The sequence below is a fragment of the Seriola aureovittata genome, chromosome 3 (genome assembly GCF_021018895.1).
Source record: "Seriola aureovittata isolate HTS-2021-v1 ecotype China chromosome 3, ASM2101889v1, whole genome shotgun sequence".
Taxonomy (NCBI): domain Eukaryota; kingdom Metazoa; phylum Chordata; class Actinopteri; order Carangiformes; family Carangidae; genus Seriola; species Seriola aureovittata.
Genome location: NC_079366.1, coordinates 8,872,443 through 8,897,964, shown reverse-complemented (window position 1 = coordinate 8,897,964; position 25,522 = coordinate 8,872,443). Strand labels below are relative to the sequence as shown.

At 43.7% G+C, this 25,522-nt stretch overlaps 3 protein-coding genes across 5 annotated transcripts; 1 reads left to right on the top strand and 2 right to left on the bottom strand.

Annotated features, from left to right (window-relative positions):
• The first annotated feature begins 142 nt into the window (after window positions 1-142).
• wfikkn1 (WAP, follistatin/kazal, immunoglobulin, kunitz and netrin domain containing 1) lies at window positions 143-2,912 on the top strand. Its single transcript, XM_056372191.1, has 2 exons — window positions 143-1,256; window positions 1,382-2,912. Exons 1-2 carry the CDS (start codon window positions 990-992, stop codon window positions 2,909-2,911), a joined length of 1,797 nt encoding a protein of 598 aa, XP_056228166.1. The 5' UTR covers window positions 143-989; the 3' UTR covers window position 2,912.
• Window positions 2,913-2,976: 64 nt separating this feature from the next.
• mettl26 (methyltransferase like 26) lies at window positions 2,977-6,318 on the bottom strand. Its single transcript, XM_056372206.1, has 6 exons — window positions 5,976-6,318; window positions 5,536-5,698; window positions 4,529-4,588; window positions 4,332-4,399; window positions 4,021-4,099; window positions 2,977-3,893 (listed from the first exon to the last, which is right to left on the bottom strand). Exons 1-6 carry the CDS (start codon window positions 6,167-6,169, stop codon window positions 3,837-3,839), a joined length of 621 nt encoding a protein of 206 aa, XP_056228181.1. The 5' UTR covers window positions 6,170-6,318; the 3' UTR covers window positions 2,977-3,836.
• Window positions 6,319-6,407: 89 nt separating this feature from the next.
• Window positions 6,408-24,226, bottom strand: LOC130166514 (girdin-like). Of its 3 annotated transcripts, XM_056372166.1 has the most exons (30): window positions 24,166-24,226; window positions 23,775-24,079; window positions 23,603-23,694; window positions 21,980-22,085; window positions 20,284-20,353; window positions 19,694-19,752; window positions 19,415-19,498; window positions 19,114-19,254; window positions 18,835-19,016; window positions 17,194-17,275; window positions 16,371-16,529; window positions 15,976-16,122; window positions 15,635-15,779; window positions 14,691-15,347; window positions 14,388-14,593; window positions 14,091-14,285; window positions 13,552-13,682; window positions 13,304-13,445; window positions 13,033-13,206; window positions 12,731-12,892; window positions 12,341-12,618; window positions 12,097-12,240; window positions 11,726-11,912; window positions 11,463-11,608; window positions 11,127-11,219; window positions 10,393-10,604; window positions 9,457-9,537; window positions 8,642-8,878; window positions 8,410-8,475; window positions 6,408-8,099 (listed from the first exon to the last, which is right to left on the bottom strand). In XM_056372166.1, the coding sequence occupies exons 2-30, from the start codon at window positions 23,835-23,837 to the stop codon at window positions 7,012-7,014; spliced, it is 5,529 nt and encodes a 1,842-aa protein (XP_056228141.1). In that variant the 5' UTR covers window positions 23,838-24,079; window positions 24,166-24,226; the 3' UTR covers window positions 6,408-7,011. The 3 variants fall into 3 exon arrangements, with proteins under 3 accessions (XP_056228141.1, XP_056228142.1, XP_056228143.1); XM_056372167.1 differs by lacking the exon at window positions 8,642-8,878 and having other exon boundaries at window positions 23,775-24,201; XM_056372168.1 differs by lacking the exons at window positions 8,642-8,878; window positions 9,457-9,537 and having other exon boundaries at window positions 23,775-24,200.
• Window positions 24,227-25,522: the final 1,296 nt, after the last annotated feature.

Here is a 25,522-nt window from a genome sequence, read left to right as displayed (position 1 = left end):
CACACTATTGAAAATGTGGCGCTTTACGTCTTCCCACCTGACCGTGGCATCTCTGAGCTCCGTGTGAATGAGGGACGGTGGTAAATTGACCGATGTCTAGACAAGGAGGACGTAAACACCGTGTTTTGCAAGACGTGATGCGACACGCCTCGTGTTTGGTTTTCACTCTCCCCGGCTTGGGCTGCAGACGACTTTACAATTTACTCTTTGCTTTGTGCAAGAAAACCTGTGTTTACATGAGTCTTAACTGCGTAAAAAACATCTGGAGGAATCTAACTGTAACCGAAGATGGAATTATAACCAACAACAACAACAACAACAACAGCCCTCTGCAAGAAAACTGCTCATTACCTTATTTATGAACGTCACCCCTATAAATTCTGTCTGGACACATTTAACGTTGGATTTCTCACCGGAATGTTTGGCTCCGTGCGCACGGTTGTTGGGACAGCTTGCCACCACTGCCCCACATTTCTTTGATGTTTTTTTTTTTTTTTTTTTTACAATGTTTGTCCAGTTGCTTAGCGCATGGTGCTGCTTCATAAAAGTTTCAGACACTGAGCGACCATGGGGGCGGTCAGAGGGGCTGCCCTTTCCACCTCCATTCACACTCTGAAAGGCTGATGTTGCGTCTTTCTCTCATTGTGCAGTTCCTCACTCGCTTATTTCGCTGTTCTGGGGAATCGACCTGAATGAGATTTTGTCCATTGTTACAAGTTTTGTTTTGATGATCAAGGCGGATGTTTTATGCTGCCCAGTTGCTTTAAAAAACTTATTCCCGAGATATATTTTGGTCACTTAATGGGAACTCGCGCTGACCAGTGGGAATACTGCAACTTTTTTCTCTGCGCACAGCGAACTGACTCTTATATTTACGCACAAAACGGATGACTACCTTTGAAAATCAACAATAGTCTTCTTGCTTTTTTAAAAAAAACCTAAAGGAGGAATGGAATTACTCGGTGTTCGACTCATGCAAACGGGCAACCATGTATAAAATCCCTCCCCAGTTCTTGGAGGACAGACGTATAAAGGATACACATTGGCACAATGCACCCTACTCACATAAAGTTGGATTAAGGTGGATATGGGCGTATTTGTTGATGCTCCTGGTTTGCAAACTACCCGGACTTTCTTTGTGTGCAAGTGTGGCAGGATCCAAAGTTGCACACGAAGGACTTTGTCCAAACAAGCTGAATTCCAACCTCTGGGTTGATGCGCAAAGCACCTGCGAGAGGGAATGCAACGTCGATGAGGTGATGTCATTTATGTTAGAAAATGATCAGAATAATCAAAAGTGTGTGTTATTCAGGTAATTGTGTGTTTTGTCTATTTTAATTTGCTTTCATAACTGCTGTTGTTTTACGTTGTGTGTGTGCAGGACTGTGCAGACTTTGAGAAATGCTGCACCAACGTGTGTGGCCTCAACAGCTGTGTGGCAGCACGTTTCTCTGACGGCACGTTTGCACAGCCAGGTGGGCTGGGTGGAGAAGGAGACGACGGCCCCATCTCCACCGCTACCTGTGAGGGCTTTATCTGCAGCCAGCAAGGAGCAACCTGTGACATTTGGGATGGACAGCCCATCTGCAAGTGCCAGGACCGATGTGAGAAAGAGCCCAACTTCACCTGTGCTTCAGATGGCCTCACCTATTTCAACCGCTGCTACATGGATGCAGAGGCCTGCATCCGTGGGGTGAGTTTAACTGTGGTCACCTGTCGTTTCTACCTCGCCGGGCCCCACACCAGTCCACTGCCTCAGGACACTACCGCTAATCCCACCCCGACATCCTCCCAGGAGGACCCCATGCCTCCCGCACTGTACTCCAACCCTCACCATCAGTCCATCTATGTCGGAGGCACAGTCAGCTTCCACTGTGACGTCATTGGAGTCCCGAGACCTGATGTAACATGGGAGAAACAGAGCGAGCGGCGAGAACGGCTGGTCATGAGGCCTGACCAGATGTATGGCAACGTTGTCATCACCAACATCGGACAGCTGGTCATCTACAACGCCCAGGTGTGGGACACAGGTATCTACACCTGCATCGCACGCAATTCTGCAGGAGTTCTTCATGCAGAATACCCTCTGTCTGTCATCCGCCGAGCTGATGATGATTTCTCTGAAGATCCTGAGATGCCCATGGGGAGACCGTTCTCCCCAGCTGACTGCCTGGCTGAGGTGGACAGCAGAGTGTGCAGCGGAGAGCGCCACGTGGACTGGTATTATGATAGCAAGCTGGGCACCTGCATGGCCTTCAGCAACGGTGGGTGTGACGACAGTCGCAACCGGTTTGAGACTTACGAGGAGTGCAAGGCCTCCTGTCAGAGAGAGGGGATGGGCATCTGCTCCCTGCCTGCTGTTCAGGGCCCCTGCAAATCTTGGGAGGCGCGTTGGGCCTGGAACTCCCTCATGAAACAGTGCCAAGCCTTCGCCTATGGTGGCTGCCATGGGAACGCCAACAGCTTCCACACCAAAAAGGAGTGTGAAGCAAACTGCCCACAACCCAAAAGGAAACCTTGTAAGACCTGTCGGGTGAAGGGGAAAATGGTACCCAGTTTATGCCGCAGTGATTTTGCCATTGTGGGGAGGCTGACGGAGCTGGTGGAGGATCTGGACTCTGGGTTAGCCCGCTTTAGCTTGGAAGAGGTCCTGAGAGATGAAAAGATGGGACTGACTTTCTTCAACACCAAACATCTGGAAGTGACCATCGCCAAGATCGACTGGAGCTGCCCCTGCCCCAACATCACCATGGAGGAAAACCCTCTGCTGGTGATGGGTGTGGTGCAGGATGGCATGGCCATCATCCAATCAGACAGCTATGTCAGAGCCATAACTGAACGCAGACTCAAGAAGCTCCGTGAGGTTCTGGACAAGAAGACCTGCGAGGCATCTAAAACTCCCAAGACTTAAACTTGTTTGCCCACAGAGTAGCTGTGGTCACCTTTACTTTTAGCACTGAAGATAAGCATCAGAAATGCAACAAGAAAAAGCTGATATTTAATAACAACCCTTTAAATCAAAAGACAAAAATATGTTAAATACTGTATGTTAATGAAGTTGTGAGAGATCCTTTTGTATGTACAATATATATTCATTACAACACAGGTTGTACTACATTCCAGATGTGTTGTGAGCCCATTTACACCAATGCTGAAATGCTCTTTTTTTTTTTAAATAAGTTGAAATATAGATATTCTTTCTTTTGACATGTATTCTGTATGTTTGTATTGTGAAAAATAAGACTGTAGCCAGAATAGCAGCCACACAAATCGATCAGAAACAGCTAGCTTGTGACATGAAAGAAATAGACACCTACAGTATATTACATCTATATTGTGTTTTTCTGTTTTATTGTATTATATTTGTTTGTATCAGGCTCTTTCTATTAGTTATTTACATAGATGTTTTATATAGATCCCCTCATGTTGTCATGTATACTTTCAAGATCTAATGTGCAGCACATTCTCTGTTACATCTCTCTGCAAAGCACTTCTGCTAACTTAGTTTTACTGACAGTCTCTGCAGAGTGAATGAAGAAATGAAAAAGTAGTCAGGTGGCTGTCTTAAGTTAAATGTAGTACACAACCAATGTATCTGTGAGCCTTATTCATTTTACTCAAGTGTGCAATATAGTGTATCATAGTGTATCATCGTAACAGTTCAGATCAAATGATTTTTATCTAAAGTCAGTGTTTATGAGAACATGGAGAAACATGATTCATTTACAGCTCTGGAAAATCTGTCAATGTGTCTGAACTTCAAGTCTAGGTTAAGGCGCTTTGACCATCCTGCTCCAAACATGGTCTCCTTTCAGAAAACGGAACAACAGGATACTTCACACCAAACTCTCCTTCCTGAACAGAAGACACTTGTTGTTTGCTGGCATGTCCACCTTGGAGAGAAAATATATAAATCATGTTAGTAAACCAGCAATCCCATAACTGCATTGTTTATGTTCTCAGCTTTTACGTATCAAAGAAAATAACTGTGTTGGATGCTTCAATCAGCTGTTTACTTACTATCTTCTCCAAGAATAAACCGTTTCTTTGTGCTAAAGTGCTCAGGAGGGAGATATCTCTGAGTCCCCACTTTGGATTCCTGCATGGTTAAAAAAAATAATAATACGGCTGTTAAATATACCCACAGTAGGTATATAGTGTATCTGTCTCTTATACAAAGCAAACAGATACTACTTCATGTTTGATCTGATGAGGAATTAACATCTGAACAAAATTCATAGTTCCAAGTATTCAAGATTCCTTTCAATTTTCTTTATCATCTTTAATTTCCATAAAGCCTTTAAAGATTCATTAAACATGGAGTAGGTTACCTCTGCCGTAGGCTGTAGTCAAAGTCAACATTGCTCTGTGGGGTGATCTGACCATTCACTGCATAGGGCTGAGGGTACAGCAACAACAAAATATGTGATGTAGCATTTATTGTTACACTTGCATGTTTACTTCTCATAGTAGCGTGTGATGAATGTGGTAAGTGCATCTTTGTGACACAAAATGTCTTTTCACTCACCCCGTATGTGAACAGAAGACCTTGCGGCTTCAACACTGCCCCGGCCCCTTTGAATAAACCCTAGAAGAAAATAGCAACGGCTTCAGGCACAAGCATCGCATCAGGAAGGGCAACAACTGAAGCCTTTTTGTTCTTGGTCTCTTCTACAGATTGAAAGACCTGAGGCAGATATTGTAAACGGGATATTGCTTACAGTAATTTGTCTGAGGAGTTAAGAGTTGAAATGGTTGTAGAGTATAAACACTGGGGCACATAATCAACAGTATTTATACTTTATGGAACCTGAACACCAGGACCAGTCAATAGAAAAACTTAACGCTACACTATGTACATTTTTGAAAAAGAAATAACAATTCTTCTCTTACAAATGAAAATTTGATTTCACAAGCAATTAAATACACTCCTGCTCAAATCAATACACTCAGGATTTGCTGCTACAGCTTTACTTGGCCTGGTATGAGCAATAGTTGACAATGGCTGACGTTTGCTAATTTAAGTTAGATATTGCTGCGTAACTGAGATTCTTGAGTCTTCTACATTAACCTTTCACTTGTACCTGCCACTTGTGGCCACAGTTGGCGCTGTTCAGCAGAAGTTACAAAGAGGTGCATTAAGTTAAGAAGCGAAGTCTGGGTTAACCCACTGTGTGGGCTCTTGGGGAGAAATGAGCTGAGGGCCCCTTGTTTATAATTGGTTTGCAATAAGTTGATTTAACTTGTTTAGTTTGTTTAGAAATATGCACCATCTTGGTGCAGTATACACTAAGATACTTAAATCCTTAAACTAGAGCTGATGTCAGGGAACCTCAGGGCCACGTAGGGTTTGAGATTAGATAATGATGCAGGTGTTGAAAAGGCTTTCAACACCTCAGTTTATGTTGTGCTTTAGGTGCATTCATTATAACCAAACAGATGTGCAATTTATCAAAATACCACAAACGAACAGGTAGGTTAGGTCTTGGCCTAGATAAGACCAATCACAGCAGTTTGTGCACACAGGCCTCCTACCTCTGTACAAGCCATTGGAGAAATGTGGATCATGTTGATGTTGACTACCAGGTCGAGGCTCTCTGCCTGGACCCCCCCCCAGTATTGATGGGGCAGAGAAGCATCCAGGTGGATGGCGGGCTTCACATTGCTCAGCTGGTAGCGAGCTCTGTACGCTTCTATACTGAGAATGGAAACAAAAGACATTATTGTTAATGCACGCTCCCTCCAACAAAACATTTACCAGCACAGTCTGCCTGCAGATGTTCTGCATCAGTGCTATAAGTAATATTTGGCATTTAGTTTCCTCCTTTAATATTTCATACGGTAATACCCGAGTCCAATGGCTAATGTCAAGTTTATTACGCAGAAATGAATTAATATCTTAAATACTCGAGTTTGTAAGCAGGTACACTAGGAATATAAACAGTTGCTAACTGACTCAAACAACCTGCGTTTACCTGTCTAGAGACTGGTGGTCATACTCTGAAGGCTGCCAGGTTATATTCCGCAGGGCCTGAGCGAAGTGTGTGACGTGCTGCCCGGTACCGGAGGAGATCTCCAGAGCCTGCAGGGGTCTCCCGGTGTTCACGGTCTCCCGGAGCACCACCAGGATGGGCTCCTTGTTCCTCTCCGCGGCGGCGGCGCTCAGCATCTTGCCAAACCCCGGGTATAACTGTCGACTTGTACGGTACAGCTTATGCAACCACTGCAGCAGACCTAAATAACGTTGCTCCAGATTGACTAACTCAACGACACCCACGAATGTTTTGTTTTTCCACTGAAAATGGTCAACTTCCTCGTTTGCTCACGTGACTGATCTCACGTCCAATAGGATCAGTGGGCGGGCACAAGCACACGCACGGTTATAAAAGAATGACAATGCAAATACATATTTTACAGAGGGTTTCTTTATTTAAGGGAAAAATAGCATTCAGGAGCACATCCTATTTTTTTTTTACAAGATTTACACATTTTATCACATATCAACATTTCCCCGCAGACTTCAATCCAAAATCTAAGGGACACAGAAAACAACTTAAAATAAGTTAAAGGGTATAAATAAAATGTTTTGGCAAACACAGCTACACATAACACAGGATTGGCAGTGTGGTAAATAAAGGTAAACACGCTTGAGTCACAACACCAATCTACTTATTGATGGGCAAAACAGAATATTTCATATTTTAGTATATTATACAGAACCTGTGTAAAATCTGAACAGAAACACAATACTGTGTATTTCTGAAACGTCTTTCACTCAGGAATACTGTATATAAAGTAAAAGCTGGTAATGTTACTAAAGCAGTGTGACAGAAAACTGAACCAAAAGCACCTAAACATCTTTTTATTCAACACAACTTTTAGGATAAGTGTATAATCAGATAATCAGTGGAATACAATTCAATTACAGTGACTTCAATTGTGTGCTTCGGTTCACGTGATAAAACGGGGCCTTGCTGCCACTTGCTGTGTTCAATGATGTGACAGCTTCCTTCATGCAATTGTGAGCGGCTTGTCCTTCTCTTCCAGCCCAGCTGCATGTTCTGCATTTTGACTCTGCTCATCCATGTTGAGCAGTGTCTGTGTTGTGTTATGAGAGGACTCCTGGCTCTCAGCTGGACAGTTTTGCACCAGAGATGGATTCAGACAGAGGAAGCTCTGGTTGTTGTCAAGCGCATCTAGACTTGTCTTGGTCGTGACCACAGAATCACTGAAGATCGTGTTTGAGAAGACCGAGCTGAAAGTGAACGAGGAGCCGCAAAGTGACTCCTGAACGAGGGACTTGGGGCGATCTGCAGGAACAACAACTGCTGGGTCTCTGGGAGGTTTAACTGGAGGAACTGGCTCAGACTCACTGTTTTTAGTGTCTGCGTCTGGTTGTTGATTCTTACTCACTGTTTCCTCCTGATTGTTGCTATCTTCTGAAACCTGGGCTTGGAGAGAGTCAGTCTTGAGATTTACCCTGCAGTCGCTGTTGACACTGGAGCGCCGCGATGAGCCCTCCGCTGTAGAAATGACACTGCTGGCACGGGGGAGACTTTTAGGGGACCTAGGCTCTCTCAGTCGCCCCTCTTTCCCCAGAGGGGTGGAGAAGCAGTTGAGGCAGCCAGACATCGAGGACGACTTCCCCTGAACATACAACACTGTAATCGGTGAACAAGTTGAGGCTCGGGTGGTGTCAGCTTTGCTTGAGCTCAATTTAGAATTCATCCCAGTGAGCCCTGGCTTTATTTTGACTGTGCCCCCTGAATCTGATGAGCGACGTGCCACTTTCCCTTGGGACCCCCTTCGGATGCTCTTTGTCCCCCTTGTGAGCCAGAAATCCTGAGAGAGCCCTAGATCTTTCTGTTTTGGTAAAGACTGGAGATCTGAATTCTGCCTGTTGGTATTGGGCATGGTAGAAGCTTTCCCCTTGTGTTGGGGGGTGGAAGTATCGCTGGGTGGCTGATAGGAGGAGGAGGAACGGCGTGATGGGGGCTGCTGGATGGGGCTGCTGCCATTTGACCACGGCTCATTCTCCAGACTCAGGCTGAACTCACCGCTGCTCTCACTGTGGGCTCGACTCTGGATGCCATTCAGAGCTGGAAGGAGATTATGACGTTTTTTGAAAGAGCTACAGTACAATATACATACACACACACACACACACACACATACATTTTCACCTCTGTCATGAAAACATCAGTCAGCTGCATCAGCATAATATTGTTCACCCCCAGCAGGGGGCAGCAGAGTCAATTTTTGCAACAGTTGTTGGCCTCTGTACTCAGCATAGAGATTAATATAAAACAAGGTCATGATTGCGATTTGATGGATTTACCCTAATTCCTGAGCTGGTAATACATCTGTATGCTTGCTGAATCCTCTAAATGAGTATCAACAGAGCTTTACCGTGATTTTGCAGCTCGTTGTTGTCCTCATATCCAAATGGCACAGTGTTGTCATTTGAATCCTTGTCTGTGGAGCATAAAATGTGAAATAACTGAACAGTTCGAACACTTAAAACGAGAAAAGCACACGAGTTTCACATTTGCTCTCCTCTCCTCTCCTCTACACTTTGCTCTAACACCTAACTAATGAAGATGCCGTCAAAAAAAAAACAGTGGTGCGTTGATGCCTCTACCTGTCACCCACAGCTCAGAAACATCCGGAACATTGTCTGTGGTGTCAGTGGCAGCGATGTGGAGACGGCCTGATGGTGGAGTAGGGGGATGATGAAGGTGGAGAATGGATAAGATGGAGGTGGTGAGGGATGATGTCAGTGCGTCCTTCCTGTCCTCCTCCACATCAGCCTCTGACCCTTCCAGCTGCTCTGAGCTGTCTGCCCACCGGGCCAAGGGAGAGGCCAAGCTGCCCAGGGCTGCATTGTTGGAGCGAGGAATGGAAGAAATGGGGGTTGGATGAGGGAGGTGGTAGACAGGTGAACCGGTAATGGAAGTTATGAGGTATTACTTTTATGGTGGTGACAACATGGAGATGTAGATGTCTTGCTTTCTCCACAGACCATATAATACTCTAAAATTCTTGATCTATACTGTATATATATATATATATATATATATATATATATATAGTACAGCTTGCTCCTGGTGGGGCAGAGCTCATGCAGCATCACTGTCTTCCTGCAATGCAGTATTTCTTTGACCTCCATTGTTCTAATAAAATAAACCACTCTCATAGAAAGGTAATGTGATGATATTTAAATCTGTGAAATCATAAAAAATATTGTATAATAAGTTAATGTGGTGAAATGAGGTTGTCATGGATGGACACATTACTAACATACTGTATGTACGCTGATGATGACTCCTACTCAAGCCAGTGTTACATTAGTATCATGGCATGTGATAGATGATAAAAAAAAGCATAGACACTCCAGTATAATAAAGTTAGGAGTTAAATAAAAGGCTACAGACACTGGACCACAGGCCTTCTTACACATGGATCGACGAAAGATGGACTTGACTTTGTCTCTGTCCTTCAGCCTGTTCCTCATACGGGGAAACATTTTCAGTGTGGCTTTTTCACGGCAAGTACGGCCACATGAGAGGTCGACGGAGAGGATGGGAGGGAGGTGATGGATGCAAGCAGAAAGAGAGGAAAGTGAGGGAGGATGAGGATAGGAAGGGAAGGAAAAGACAAGGGAAGGGAGGAATCAGGAGGTATGGAGGGCGTGAAGAAATACACACAGACAAGTGAAAGACACAGGGAAGACATTAAGGACTGTTGAGGAAAGTTTACACACGTCATGCATCAGGAAGAATGACAGTTTGGACATGACACACACAACATGTGTTTGATTTTAAACACACTGACTACAATGCAACACTTCCATTATTTCACATAATGATTTGCAGACTGACTTGACCCTCACTAGGAACTGTTGAATTATCAAGATCTAAGTTTATTATTAAGATTTAAGTGTTTATAGAAGGTTTAATTAACAGTTTTTGCTATTCATTTCCAGCTTTTGTTAACTTAACACACTTACTGTGTGAAGATCTTACCACTATGACAACAGTGCTGAAACTTGTTTACTTTAAATACATTTATTTGAGCTTTCACGTCTCCTTGAAAAATGCGGTGGAGGGGGTAGTTTTGTCAAATTTTGGGAAGATGTTTGTCCTTCAAATGAAGCTACAGATGTGGATGAAAGTGCCGTGTCTATCAGTTCACCCATGTCTCTCTGTCCTCTGTCTGCAGGCTGGACCTCACATGAACACACTCCTGAATGATCTTTGTGCCCTGCCTCAGATGATCTTACTTCGTGGTCTATTGCTGAAGCAGTGAAGGGGGGACTTTGGTACTCTGATGAGGTCGGTTCTGCCAAGTCAATGGGAGATGATCTGGTGAATTCATGAAGGTTATACTCACTGTTGTTACGCTGGGGTGAGATGGCATCACCTGCTGAGGTGGAGGCTGAGCCTCCAGAACCATCTGAGCTGAGAAAGGAGCCGTTGTCGTGAGAGGACAGGTGTGGCTCAGTAACACCTGAGTGCTTGGGTGTGGAGGGTCGCTCCGGTCCATGCTCACGGCTGCTGGATTTCATCAACTTCTTCAGTTTCAGAGTTATCCAGTTTCCACGTCTGTGGAGGAATGACAAACCATACTGAGTGAGACACGAACAACAGGTACAGTAGGAGCCAGGCTGGTCTGCAATGGACTGCTACACATAGCAAATAATCATTTGTATGTTAGAGGGGTTTTAGCATCTCACAGCTCATTGTATTGGTTTTACACCCTGTAACTTTACTGTTCTGATTCCCTCTGCTCGATGTGTAAATAAACAACTGCTCGCTAACAATGTGGTTTCAAAATGCAGTCTGCTAGCCAGTTAGCACATCCTGCTATACAAAGATGGAGAAAATGTATTAACTGTTCAATAATGGTGTATATGAAGTGTATCATGTGTGAACTGAAATTATATAACTTGAGACTCAACGCTGTCAATCAACCAAGTATGACATAGAGATCAAAATGTAGAAACTGCTAAATGTGTAAAAAGAAATTTCACCCGCCACAGTTATTCACAGTCATAGTTAGTCATTAGCAAGTAGTTAGTCATTACTCCTGGTAAAAAAATGTGGTTAACCCTTTAACAGACTTACTTATGAAGAGGCAAGGGCTCATAAAACTTGTACTGGTCCATTATCTTTTCCTCCAGCTTCTCCTTCTGCCTCCTCAAATCATTAAGCTTGTCACTGAACAGAGACGTGCAGAGAGAAAAATGAGATCATCAATTATAAAGTTGGCCTTGCTGTTGAGTACTGTGGTATTTTAGGTGTCATAAATAGTGTAAGTTCTTCTGTCTGCACGTATCAAAAACTGGGCCTTAATGTGTTAGCTCATTAACAAAGTAGCCTAACACTGAAAGTAACAACAACAGATCAAACCCTATTTAATGCTACATTATCTTGTCATGGTGTTGGCCCAATGTTCCTTACATATACTGCCGCTCTTCAAGATGAAACAGATCCTTGCTCTCCATAGTCTGCTCCAACAGCGTTCGGTTCTGTAGCATCAGGGTCTCGATCTGGCTGAGCAGGTGGCGATTCTCTTCCTCCAGGTTTCCCTTCAACTGGCTCAGCAACTAAACATCACATAGACAAACGCGCATAAATGTAATATATACACAAAACACACACAAATATAGGTTGAGGAATTGAGGCAGTTCACCAGCGCGGCGTCACCTGCTGCGCGTCCATACCTCACACTGGTTGTTGAGTTTTGTGGAGGTGATGTCCAGCTGCTGAAACTCCTTCTTGAGTTTGGAGAAGTCGGCTTCCAGCCAGGTGTGTTCCAGCTTGGCCTCATTCAGCTGGCTCTTGAGTTGCTTGTGATCTGCCGTCAGCGTCTCGTTGTCGTTAAGAAGCTGATGGTAAGTCTGGTTCAGCCTCAAAAAAAAAAAAAAAAAGTACGGTGATGTCAGTGTGAGAAAGTGCATGCATGTGCTTTTGTTATTGTGAAGGGGAAGGGGAGCGATGTGACAGACAGTGAGCATATCGTCTTGTAAAGTCAATAAGGTAAGGTGTTGATGAGTGCCCATGTATTATGGGTGTGTTAGATTTGCCTCCTCACCAGTCCTTCTCATCACGGAGCCTGCAACATTCAGCCGCCGTTGTCTTGTGCTGTTCTTTCTCCAGAGCCATCCTCATCTGCTCCTCCCTCAGGGCTTTCTCCAGGTCGTCTAGCTTGGCCCTCTGCTGCAGCAGGCTATTGTATCTGAATATGCCCCCAATACAGACACAGACACACACATGAAATACAGGACTCTCGTGTCCCATGGGTTGACAATTCATCGACAGTGCCTCCTCTCCCCCACCTGTCCTGCAGGGTGCGATGCTCCAGCTCCAGTGTGCGGTGAGCGTTTTTCAGACAGCCATGTTTGCCCATCAGGGCCTCATACTCCATGGCTTGCCGCTCATGCAGAGCTGCCAGCCGCTCGTGATCTCGTAATAGCTGCTCGTGGACACTGCGCAGGTCTTCACGTTCCCGTAAGGCGCTGTCCCGCTCACTTTCTGTCCCTGTCTGCTGCTGCTGTAGCTGAGCATTCTGGGCCATGAGCGAGGCGCTCTGTGAGTTCAGCGTAGATTTCTCCACCTGGAGAAGGAGGAGAAGTTGATTCGCAGGTCATTTATAAGACTATATTGGAAATATTTGTGAGCTGTTATGTTAAGCATACTATGGAGAATACTATGTATTGTAATGGTACCTGCAGGTTAGCGTTGTGTGTCTGCAGGGCTGTGTTGTTCTCCTGCAGTGAGGCAGCCTGCCTTTGCAGGGCGAGGATCTGAGCCTGCTGGCTGTCAGACTGACTCTCCAACTGCTTCAGCTGGGCCTGCATAGCCTGGCGCTCTGCCTCCAGTGTAGCATTCTGGAGAGGAGAGGAGAGGAAAGAAGAGGAAAGGAGAGGAGAGGAGAGGAGAGGAGACCTTTGACCTTTAACCAACCCTTTATTGGTTTTACAGAGGCCACTCTTTTGGTTATCTACTTTAATGAAGGGCCTCAACTTACATTCCTCTCCACTTCAATGAGACGGTCTTTGAGCTTCAGCAGTTCCTTGGTGGCCTCCTGGCTTTCACGCAGCCATTCACTCATTGCTTTGCCAGTCTCAGTCGGAGGGGTGGGGCTTGATGCTGTCCTCTCCTCCTCCTGCCTCTGCTGCAGAGCCTCGTAGCTCAGCTTCACCTGTGTGTGGGAAAGGGGTCAAAACACTTGGATCTGTAACAAAGTATATATATATATTTTTAAATTTTTTTTTTTTTAAACAGGCCTCAAGACTCACAGTCTTGAGGTTCTGGCGTAGCTGCTGGTTCAGGGTGGAGGACTCCTGTAGACGAGCCTCCAGAGCGGCCATCTTGTCCTCTTTAATTTGCAGAGACTTTTTGAGAGACGACTCCAACTCTGACTCCAGCATCTTGAACCTGCTGCATGGAGGAAATATTCTAATATTATAACACTGCTCATTGGTTATCATGTTCGCTTCAAAGGCGACAGGATGGAAGGATAAAATACAGAGCAGAATGTAAGCACCTGTCGTCCGGTGTCTCTTGTTCAGCCTGCTCTGCACTTTCCTGACTCAGGACCTTCATCTCCAGCTCATGTGTCAGCCTCTCCAGTTCGTTGTCTCTCTGCTGCATCTTCAGCTTCTCGCTCACCAGCTCCTAAAGATGGACAGTGTACTTTGCTATCAATAATTTTTTACTATTCATGGGATTTTATTTTCATTATTGTCATTTTTGGATTTTAATCATACAGAGCCAGTTTCATTTGATTGTTTAAGAGAAGGATTTTTTTGCTCATGTTCATATTACGACATAAACTGAATGAAAGCTGTCACTCAAACCAGGAGAATGCTTTCCAACGGTTACTGTCAATGATTAGGAGGAGCAAAAACAACCATTATTTATGTTTTACCCTGCTTTAAATAAATGTTTGTAGTCGGCTTATGGTCAGATACTTGTGTTGGAGTACACAGGTGAATGTGTTTGTATGTGTGCGCAACACATGCACGCTATGGCTGTAAAACTCCTAGGGCAAACAGAGCATGGCAGCGGATGTCCTCCCCTCACCTCTCTGAGGGTGGCCAGAGTCCTCTGGTCGATAGCAGCTTGCTTGCTCAGTTCCCTGTTGTCTCTCTCCAAGCCTTTGACTCTCTCAGCAGTCTCTCTTAACCCCTCCACCTCCTTTACTAGAAAACGCATCTCCCTCTCCAGGCTGGCCATGCAGACATTACTGCTGTCTAAGTTGGCATCCTGGATTTCAGCCTGAGACAGAGGAAGTAGTGAGTTTATTCGAAGGCAATGTGAGTCTGACAAACATTATCCTAACTTAGATTAGCAACTGACACCTTGTTCCTAGAAAACAACCTGCTGGCGGAGTCGTCGATTCTCCTTCTCGAGCTGCCTCTTGTCTCTCTCCAGAGCTGTAGTCTCTTGCTCCAGGCTCTGCTTCTCTGTTTCCAGCTGCTCCAGGCGTCTCGCGGCGATCCGAAGTTCCTCTAAACTGGCCTGCAGACTCTGGTTCTCTGCCTCCAGCTCCTGAACCTCCGCCTCCAGACGCTGAATTTTCCGGTCTACCGAGATGGAGGGTGGTAGAAGAAAATAAATTCATTAGTAACTGTTTAATCAAAGTCCGAATCTTTAACTTTTATTTTGATCAACAGTTCTTACCGGAGTTGTCAAGAGAAGCCTGTAGATGCTGATTAACCGTGTCTAGGGCCTTGCACTTGGCCTCCAGCCGATGTGTGTGCTTGCTGGCATAGGAGGAACGTGCTGGCAGACCTGTGAAGATGCTGTTCGAGCCAGGGGAGTGATCACATGATCCAACAAAACAATGGAGCCTATTGTGAGCGTTTTCTAAAACTTCCAGATCCGACATTAGTTCTTTGAGATGTTCGCTTTTGTCTCCGTCCTCTAGCTGTCCTTTCTCTTGAATATGAAGGTCTGGATTGTCTGTGAGGAGGATCTCACTCTGGACTCCCTTTGGCTGCTCTGTGTGCAGTCGCCGATGGGAGTTTAAATCTCCATTCAGCATCTGCTGTGGTACTGTACTGAGTGGGAATGCATTACTGTGGTTTTCTATATTTGAGCAGGAGGTTTGTAACCCTGAGGGCTCGCCTGTTGATGAGGTCCAGTTGTTGATGCTGCTGACCACCTGGCAGACACTTTCACGCTCATGGTGGTGGCTGTGTTTGGGCTGTGTGCTGTTGCTAATAGACACTGCTCTGAGTTCCTCTATGGTACTCAGGAGACTTTGGTTCTCCTTCTCCAGCTTCAGCATCCGACTGCATGTCCGCTCACTCACCTCCTCACTCAGAGTCTGTGAACCTTAAACACAAAAACACAATTAACTTTCTGTAAATTAGACCAGCTCTGTGTGGGAGCTAAGCTGGGCTGCCTCACCTTACGTACAAACTGCATTCAAATACATTCAAATGTAACTTTTTTACCCAGGTTCTTGGGTCTTTTAATTAAGTAGATAAAAATATCTAATTGATGGAAGCAATCATGCATGTACAAACTTACATAATTTACATACCCATCTTCTGATCTACTCAACCTGTCCCATTCATTAACATAGAGTGTCGTCACTTCACCTTAACACCAGTTCTTACCCTGGGTGTTCTCCGTGGTCTTGGAGAGCTGCTCTAACTCCCAGCCAAGGAGTTGAGACTCCTCCATGCTCCTCCTTTGAGCCAAACACAGCCTCAGGTTCTCCTCCTGCAACTCCTCAATACGCCTCCGATCAGCCTCCCGCTCCTAAAGTGAAGACACAAAGTTATCAACACAGATTCTGTCCAGTCTGATAAGAGTGAGGGCTTGGGGATTGAGAGTTGAGCTCTAGGTTTTTTTGTGAATTATATTACCAACGATCTCTGATGCCGTTTGTGGAAGAGGCTTAAAACGAGGCTACAAAAAAGGTAACAAAGAAGACATCTCCTTGCAGATGTCTGACCTGTTCCATGTCATGGATCTGTGCCTTCAGCATCAGACCGTGCTTCTCCAGCTGGTGGACTTTATCTGATCGCGCCCTCCAGCCTTCCAACTGATCTTCCAACACCTCTTTGGTCTCCTGTAGCACTCTGTTATCCTCCTTTAGCTCCTGAAATACACACAAAAGCACCAATCAGATTTATATGTTTTTTTTTACCTTCCACAAACTCAAAATGTCTCAGTTTCCATCCTTCACTGTTCATGTCCATATCTAATGATCAATGAATACATGTCTTATTTCTTAGTCTTATCATCCAATAAATAATGTTACTGTTGCATCAGAGTATTTAGTGATTTCACACACATTCATGTCTCAAAGTTTACTGGTAAAACATTAATAATACCACATCCACCTACCTCCACTTTGGTCTTGTAGAACTCCATCTTGTGCAGTTGCTCTCTGTAACGTCCCACTTCACTCTCCAGCTTGTCTGCCTTGATGGCTCTCTCTCTCAGGGCGTCCAGCTCGTCTCGGTAGGTGCGGGCTGCGCGGGCGTCCACAAGCAGCTGGGAGTTCTGGTGAAGGTTCGGACAGAGGCATGATTCATAGCAAGCACCTCAATCTAAAGTAAATGTTTCAATGTTAATCTCAAGTAGTCTTTACTGTGGGAAGCTTATTCAACCTAACTGGCGTTCATTAAGTGTCTTTCATCATTTGTCACGTCACTTTGTTATATTTAAAGCTGCATTTGTCAATATTTTTATATTAACACTCAAATGACAGGTGGCCAGACACAAGACTCTAAATGAATGCTAATGTTACTGTGTCTGCTGGATGTATAATTAGGCAGCTGTTTGCTAACATGTTTGAGATGTCAACTTTAAAGTTCATATTATATCAATCTTCCACTGCTCCCCAGGTGGCACAAATGATCAATTAATGCTGCTTTAAATTCCAGTAAATATTTGGTATGAACTGTGCTAACTAGTGCAGAAAACCTGAGACAAACGCTGAAACAGAGAATACATACTGAGATCTCCTGTTCAGACAAATCCATACAAGCTTTAGTTGCATCTCTGAGTCAGAGTTCAGAGGTTTAAATATGCTGTCCTTAAGCACTGCTCTGCAGCAAAGCATGGTATGCATTAATCTGTATAATCTGCAGAGCGGTCAGGGGGTTACTGTGTGTCACCATCAGAATGAACTGCAATTTATTCTTTGTCTTCTCTGACTTCAAACCTCTTGCTGGATCCTCTTCAGCTCTGCCTCCATGTTCTCCAGCTCATGTCTGCAGTCTAGCATCTGCTCACTCTTTTCCTCTCTGGTGGCGTCAGGTATGCGATGCAGAGAGACAAGCAAGCAAGTAGGTTAGTGTGCACTACATTCCTGCAATAGCTTTAATGAAACTATTTAAATATATATAACTGTTTTATATATATTTAAATACTGCAGGGGTAAGCACACAACTATTTCACATTTCCTTTGACTCCTGCAAGACAACAAAATATATATTCCAATTGCTTAATGGTTAAATCAAAACAAGTAGGCCCTCATTACTGCTGTTGCTACAAACTCGTATTGCACATACCTACACATACTAGATTATGTTAATGACAAAATACATTATTTTATAGAGCTATTGAAGTCCAGGGTCATGCAAAAGGGCAAAGTCAAGTCATACTTGATGCTTTTAGTGATATTGTGTTTGCTCAGAGGCAACAGTGTGAATCTGAGCATCCCAGCAAGAGAGGACAATACAGCACAGAAGATGGGGATGGAGGGCAAAAATGGAACTGAGATCTTGATCGGATCAGGGTTTGTGTGTGTGTGTGTGTGTGTGTGTGTGTGTGTGTGTGTGTGTGTACATGCGGTATCTGCAGCAATGCAAAGCCAATGTGGGTCAATGGCAGTGCATAGCCATGGAACCTGCCAAGCTGGCAGTAATGTGGGCCAAACTCCCCAGGGCTTCTCTTATCCTGTAGTATCTCTAGCTCGCTCTCTCTCTCTCGCTCTCTCTCTCACTCACTCTCTCACTCTCTGTCTCTCATTCACTCCCTACTGGCAGCTCCACAGTAGAGCCAGGCCACCTCTCTACCATTAACCATCCGGAGGAGAAACCCATGCCATACTAAGAGAAAACATTTCACCCAACAGTAGTTAATTGTGTGATTTGACAACTTTTATCAGTGAGCTTGTTTTACTCTATGTTGGCAAAATTATGCATTTCAGAGGAAAAAATAAATTGCAGGTGAATTGCAGAGAGGTGGATCATTCAGGTTTTTACATGAAACTTGAAGCATAACATTGTTGCCTCATTCACAGTCTTTGAAAAAGTTTGAATTTATCATAATTTCTGTGAATTTACTTTAGACGATCCCAAATGTCACAATTTGACACAAAAATTGGCACAAGCACATTTTAGAAAAGGCTGATCAATTGACCCACATAAACGTTGCCATTCTTTTATAGTGGTTGATAGTTTGCATGTATATTGATTTGATGCACAGTAGTTTGAGCTACCTTGATCCTCAGGTGCAGGTATATTTTTTCAAGTGAATCATCCACATGAGTCTAAATCCTTAAAAAGGACGTTTACATTTTTATTCATCATATTTTTACATGCAATTATTAGGCTTAAAATAACTGTCAGCATTTTTGACCTCATGCCATTTGCATTGTACTTAGATGTCAGTATTGCTTTCCTATGCACTGGCATGTTTGCTGTAAGATGTTTTTATGACACTGAAAACATTGAAATTGTATTTTAGTTCTCCTAAGAGGTTTTTTTGCCCCCTTGCACTTTCTTCTTTAACTGTATTGTATGTTTTCATTTTTGTGAATAAACTAAATTATTGTTATTTTTTGTCCACTTGTACTCACAGTTCTTGCCTGAGGCGTCTGATCTTGGCCTTGGAGTCAGCCAACTCCACCGCCAGGTGTTGCTGGGACCCGGTCTGCTGCTGCTGCTGGATGCTGGGAGAGTAGCTTCCGGACTGTGGGCTGGAAGGGCTATTGAGCAAGCTAACTACGCCCTCCTTTTCCTGCATTAGCTCTGCTATAGTCTGCAGAAAGGAAGGGAAAGAGGAATACAGCATGTTACAGATTACATTTAAGTCAATACCCAGTTTCCTCTAAACATCTGTTTGCAAATATAGTTACCTCCAGATGGGTGTCCCTCTGGTCCAACAGGTGTCGGAGGTGCGTGGCCATGTTCCTCGCTGAGGCCTCCACCTCATCTGGGTTCATCTCACTGGACTCCAACCACTGCAGATCCAGAACGTTCTCCTGACTGTGGGTCAACTGGTAAACACAATGGGGGAAAGAACGATCCAACATGAATGTACATCCAGCATCTGGTCTACAGTGTTCTTCATTTGTCACCAGCACAACTACACACAAACTGATTTACTGTCACACAGTGCTGCGGTGTTCAAAGCTCATGTCATATTCAGTCTGATACCTCCTGAATATGTGCAGCTATTGCAGCTTTTGTGTCAAAGTCAAGCGTCTGGATCCTCTCGATGTACTCCTCTTTCTTCTCACACTGAAAATGAACATGGAAAATTATGGAAATGTTTCGATCTCCAGAAAATCAACTCATGCAGCCTGATCCAGGCTAAAGAGGTTAACATGCAAACAAATCCGGCACAATATCCTACAACAAACTACCATGTCCTTTGCATAAGAAGCAGATGTTCATATACTGATCTTATACGTCAGAAAGTCAGTTAGTGTTTACCTGGACTGCACATCCCAGCAGTAACAGCAAAAGCTTCTTAATTTCTTCCAGACTTTGTTCTATGGGGAGTAAAAAAAAAAAAGTTCATTATCTGAAATCAAATTTATCAGATTGAAGTACCGAGAGCTGCTGGCATGGATTTAAATTGACTGGAGCCCTGTCTAGTGAATTTGGGTCACCACTTGCCAAAGCCTCAACACAAGCCAGTGTGGTTATCAGACTGATAGCGTGCAATTGAATTAAAACTGTATCAGCAAGAGCTAAAGCAGTTTGTCAAACCATTTTCAGTTTAAATAGCTGGGAAACCAATTGCTCTGTATTTAGAAACAAAAATACATTGTTATACATTGTTGCTGTTTCCTACACAATTACATGAATACTAATGGCTGACTTTTGTTTCACTACCAAAGTTGTTTTCATATTTTTTCCAATTATGGATATATCATTTTCACTTTAGCTCCTAATTATAGGCAAATTATGGGAAATCAATGCATGGTGCATTGAGTATCAGCAAACAGACGGATCAGGCTTCCAAACATATACTGAATTAGCAGCTCCAATAGAGAGGAGTTTTCTTTAAAAGAGCATACCACAGTAAGGAGTTCTGCCAAGCAGCAACACATTTGGCAACGGAATCATGATCAATTGTCTCAGATTATCCTGCAAAAAAAAAAAAAAAAAGAGAGGCAGAAAGGGACGAGGGAGACGGGTTGAGAAAAAGGAAGATTAGCACATTTTAGCACAAACTGAACTCAGTAAAACATTTCTTGGGGTTGAGCCAAACTGCCTGAAAGAACAGGAGCGTATGTATGTATAGCACATAGCAGCTGCTTCAACACATGTATAGAAACACAGCCAACAAGTGGACAAGCGCTCTGATTGGGGCCAGTTTCCTTGGTGCCGTGGTGAAATCCACCAAAACTGTTTGGTGCAGCCCTGTTTTAAGCTTTAGGTGGCTCATGGTGTTAAAGCGTGTGCATTCAGTGGGGATGCCTCTGATGCAGTACAGTTATCCTAAACCAACAGTCACATTTTTTTGCCACTCTGACCATAAGGAAAATTTTAACTGTCCACAGAGCTTCAAACATCTTCTCCTTTCCCAGGCTTATGTGTGGAACTGAGGGCCGGTCTCTGGTCTTTGTAGGTATAAGAAAATACAGATTAGGCGGCGAAATCACTACACACATTTAAATATGTCAAGGATACATGGTCTTGCAGTCGAGTTAAGATTGAATAATTTTGGTGATTAAATTTTCATCTGGAACCGTCATCAGGTCAAAATCTGAAGAGCTCCATTAGTTTGATTTATTATTAATAAATTTTGATTTATTTCATACATGATATGAAGGTCATTTGATCTCATCATCCTCAGTCATTCTATGTTTTTAGTGCTAATTAGCAAATGCTAGCATGATAGCGTGCTAAACTAAGACGGTGAACATGGTAAACATTATACCTACTAAACATATTCTGCAAAACTGGATTGGTATGGATGCGGTTTTCACATACAACAGCAGTTAACGAGCTGCCCAGCATCTACAGTATTTTTACAGTACTTTTTCTTGCAACAGACTTGAATAAGATTCATTCTGATATGGGCAGAAGCATGAAGAGCTGCAGTTCATCTCAAAGATGAGCCTTTTTTCTTTTTTCAAGACGCAATCAGGTCACAGAGTTGTGTTCAGTGAGATCAGAGAAAATTCATGACATTTGTGATTGCCAAGAATAATTACAGAAGGAACACTGACTAGATCTGCTGTTGATAGCATCAGTTAACCTGGGGTAACAAAAATAGTGAAAAGCCATCATTCCTTGACTGTGCTAATCTATAGAACTTGATTGTCTCATCCTCAGTGAAATTACTTTTCTTGTGATCTTCACAGATCTGAAAGCTTAGCAGCTGTGGTGGCTAACCACGAATCCCGTGACTTAATGTGTCACTCTAAAGCTGTGTGTGTGGTTTAACTTGTGTCTCTCGGCTGTGCTCTAACCTCGCTCCTGTGCTGATTACACAGATGTTTACATGGCTGATATTTAGGCCACACATCTTAAGAAGAACTAGTTGATCTGCCGGGACACAAGTACCGTACAACTACAGTATCTGGTGTGTGCGCATGTGTGATGCAGTGTGTGCGTGATGCACAGTCGCGGTAGAATTGAAACATCTAAATGAAACGTTCATAATCCGATGTAGCGAGATGTAAAGCTTAGCAGCCTGTAGCTTGGAATCATTATACAACACATTATATGTCGGAGAAACCAGAAGAGGGAACATCCAAAACTCACCAGATAATATGTCTTGATTTGCTGGACAAGAACGTTGAGGTTCTGCATCCTCTGACTTGGATCCCTGCTCACTTTGTTTGCACCCTTAGGTGTAGCTGAGGGATTTCTGAGGATGGGAAACAACACAAAGGCATTTTACTTGACATTTCTGCTATTCGCAAGCACACAAATGGTTGTCAGTGGGATGGGGTGAGAGGAAGCTGCAAGCTGGTGGAAGCCTTGGCTCAAAGATCACCATGAAAACATGTATGAGGTCTCTATTCATTCCTAACTTTAGGCTGAGCGACGTCATTCCTTTCAGACACCAAACAGGGGTGTTTTTGAGCCAAACTGGGTGGCTTTAGACTTTCCACCCAAAAGAAATCTTTTAGCTGGATTTTTGGGCTGTTGGCTCCAGCCTACTGTAGTCTGGCACCGAACTGTCACATACTGAAGTTCAAATGTTATCATTCACGGGCCCCAGTGCAGTTATATAGGTCACACTTCACCTTGTTGCTCAGGAAAGGAGACTCACAGTATGTGAAATAAACGACTGGAGACACAGATATGCTACATAGCTGCCCTTCCTGTCTCCATCTCTGCGCTGTTTGTCCTGTTTCTGTCCTTCCTCCTCCCTCCCTCCCATCTGTGTCCCAGTGCCACTAAACAGCAGCACCAAGGCCCTAATCCCAAAGGGTCTCCCAATCCATGAGATTATCCCGCCTCTTCCCCTCCCCTCTGCGCAGCATTGTTTTGCATTTAGAGCTGGTTATTGTGACCCTGGGGGGGATAAGTGGGATGAATGGATACTGTGGACTTGGGGTGGCTAGACAGTGTTATCCACAAGTACATTGGGTCATCAGTTCTTGTTTTTACCTCTTCTTTGCAACTGTTCAGTTTTAGTTTGGATTCTACTGGCGAGTGTCACTCCATCCTAACACGAGGGCTAAAGCCAGGGGCTCTCAACCTTTCTGCTCACGTCTTTGACACAATTGGAAACAGCCAGATGACCATGCGTTAGTTTTTGTTCAGGGTGAGGGAAGCTCAAGAACATAAGGCAACCAAATCATAATCTCTTAAGTAGCATCTTGACGGTATATATGATGTCTCCCATGTCTTGGCAGAGTTTGTGTTTGTCTCAAGCTGACATTCCTCAGTGCAGACTGTGTTTCTATAACTCATATGCTAATTCTAACATTTCTTGAGAGATCCTAACCTGTAATTCATGAGGAAGTTGCATTTAAAGACTGCTGCATGCAGACTACAAAGATCCTCTTTATTACTGCAGAGTGACAAAGCCAGTACTGTTGGTGCCTGGATAAGAATGTTAGCAGACACTTGATACTGTATCTTGAAGGGACGCTACCTTATTATCAATGAAAGACGCAGTTTGATGATGCTGATTTCTGTTTGAACCACTGACAACACATTTGTACCTGTAAAGCTCACTGTTAATCATAACTTCATGACAGATGCTCTGTCAAGTCTGTAGCAGCCAGCAGCTCCAAAACACTGGCTACTAATCTGAATATCCATCTGGACACTGCTCACAATAACCTCCATTGGAAATGTGACAAGTGAAATATAAGCTGCAAGAACAAAGCTGGCATGAAGCGACTCATTAACATCAAAGCAAGGACTTACATTTGGGTCATTATGTCATTCAAAAAGACTCCATCCAGCAATTCAGAAAAGTCCAAATGCATGCCTCCATCATTTGGGACAAATGTCTTCACCTACGTTACACAGAGAATACAGAATGATTAGATGATATCATGGTGTTTGGCAGGAAATCAAAGCTTTCTGCATCACTTACCCAAGTGACAAGTGGGCTCAGCATGAACTGATCCAGGCTGGGCAGGAAAACTACACTTTCCATCCTTACCAAGGTTGATGGGTGATAAATCTCAAAGGAACATCCGAGCTGCCTCAATCAGGAAAAGACTGACAGCAACCTGGGAACTACTGTTTTCTCAGAAGTGGGCCAGCCTTGCAGAAGCGTACCGTTCAGGCCGTCCCATCCATCTCATTTTAACTAGTTGAGAATTTTCTTCCGGCACTGCGGCTTCGACTGTCCGTGTTTTCACTCGCAGACTCCGCTCACAACTGCATCCATGAGATCTGGCAGTTTAAACGGCGACATGTCAGCGTCCAGACAAAATCCAATCCGCATTTTGTCCCACAAAACCACACACACACTGACTCACATCCTCCTTGGTCCTCTGCTGCAAAGGCATCAGCCGTCACCCCTCCTCCTCCTCCTCTTCCCCCTCCTCACAGCTTCCCTGCTTGTCACAGAAAGAGTTAGCTCTGATGTAGGCGTATAAGTGATTTAAAAAAAAATATAAAACAACCAAAAGTGACGGTTTAGCCAAATATATATTTTACTTCCTTAATAAAACCTAGTCTAGAAATAATGAAATGAAATGTTGCGTCCCTTTGAATTCGTAGTTTGAAGCCACTGCAGCAGAAAGTGCTAATAGAGTGATCTGAAAATATCTTTGCCTGTAATCTGTTACCATGACAACGGCGCCCCCACCCCTCCCCAGCAACAGCAGCAGCAACAAAAGCAGCACTGCTGCTGACACACACACACACACACACACACACACGCACCGTCAGCTACTTAGATGTAGATGTGCATTTTGTTGTATTTGTAAGTATTGAAAAACAGGATAAACGACCATGTGTAACGACAACTGTTAGTATCGTTCTGAATGCCTTTTTTATATTCTCTAGCTAACTTCTTTAAAGTTAGAACCACAAACATTCAGGCAATGCAATTTCTCTTAATTACTTTCAAAAGCAATTTCCTCAATTTTATGATGTAGCCTAATGAATTTACACAGATTTTGTTCATCTTAAAAAATAGAAAGAAACGAGAAAACAAAAAACGTCACAGCAAGAAAAAGAAATTTGAAATGAATTTTAAAGGATGTCTCCTGTCCTCAGATGTCCATGAATGTGATGAGGGTCTCCCCCTCTGAATACAAAACCTCCAGACTCATGATGAGAAACTTGGTGCCTGTGACGGTGTAACAACACCACCCTGTGTTGAAGACTGGAACTAAATCTCTCACAGCTGTTTGTTACAAATACTGTGAAACGCCGGTGACAGTACAGCAGATTTAAACGTTGTCTTTGGGAAAATGATAAAACTATAATAAATGATAACAGTTTTGATAAATCTAAATGCTAAATGTGAAATGTTTCTCTTCAGTCAACAGCCAAATATACAGGATGTACATTTTCTGAACTTGTCAGTGGTGGAAAGCAACTAAGTCAATTAACTCTGTCTCCTGAGCATCAGGAGCTCCTGAATATTTCCTCCACTGTGGTACTGTTATATGTGGAAATAAAATGGAAGTTTTCCATTTTAAAGGTCCAATATTTTACACTTGTCATGTTTTATTAGAACGTTTGATATCCATAAGAAGATATATTTGTGGTTTTAAGTACCAAATACAATCTCATTGTAGTTTTACATCTCCTCTCTCGGTTTCTCTCTGGAGCTCTGGCAACAACGGGTTGCTGAGCCAATCAGAAGAGAGGCTCTGAGCCTCT

Excerpts from the sequence above, each read along its gene's own strand:
- wfikkn1 (XM_056372191.1), top strand. The coding sequence starts at position 990 with ATGTATAAAATCCCTCCCCAGTTCTTGGAGGACAGACGTATAAAGGAT. Across the intron at positions 1,257-1,381 it reads GGGAATGCAACGTCGATGAG|GACTGTGCAGACTTTGAGAA; the intron begins GTGATGTCATTT and ends GTGTGTGTGCAG.
- mettl26 (XM_056372206.1), bottom strand. The coding sequence starts at position 6,169 with ATGCTGAGCGCCGCCGCCGCGGAGAGGAACAAGGAGCCCATCCTGGTG. Across the intron at positions 5,699-5,975 it reads GACCACCAGTCTCTAGACAG|TATAGAAGCGTACAGAGCTC; the intron begins GTAAACGCAGGT and ends TTCCATTCTCAG. Across the intron at positions 3,894-4,020 it reads GTTTATTCTTGGAGAAGATA|GTGGACATGCCAGCAAACAA; the intron begins GTAAGTAAACAG and ends TTTCTCTCCAAG.
- LOC130166514 (XM_056372166.1), bottom strand. The coding sequence starts at position 23,837 with ATGGAAAGTGTAGTTTTCCTGCCCAGCCTGGATCAGTTCATGCTGAGC. Across the intron at positions 15,348-15,634 it reads GACCACGGAGAACACCCAGG|GTTCACAGACTCTGAGTGAG; the intron begins GTAAGAACTGGT and ends TTTGTGTTTAAG. Across the intron at positions 12,619-12,730 it reads CACACAACGCTAACCTGCAG|GTGGAGAAATCTACGCTGAA; the intron begins GTACCATTACAA and ends CTCCTTCTCCAG.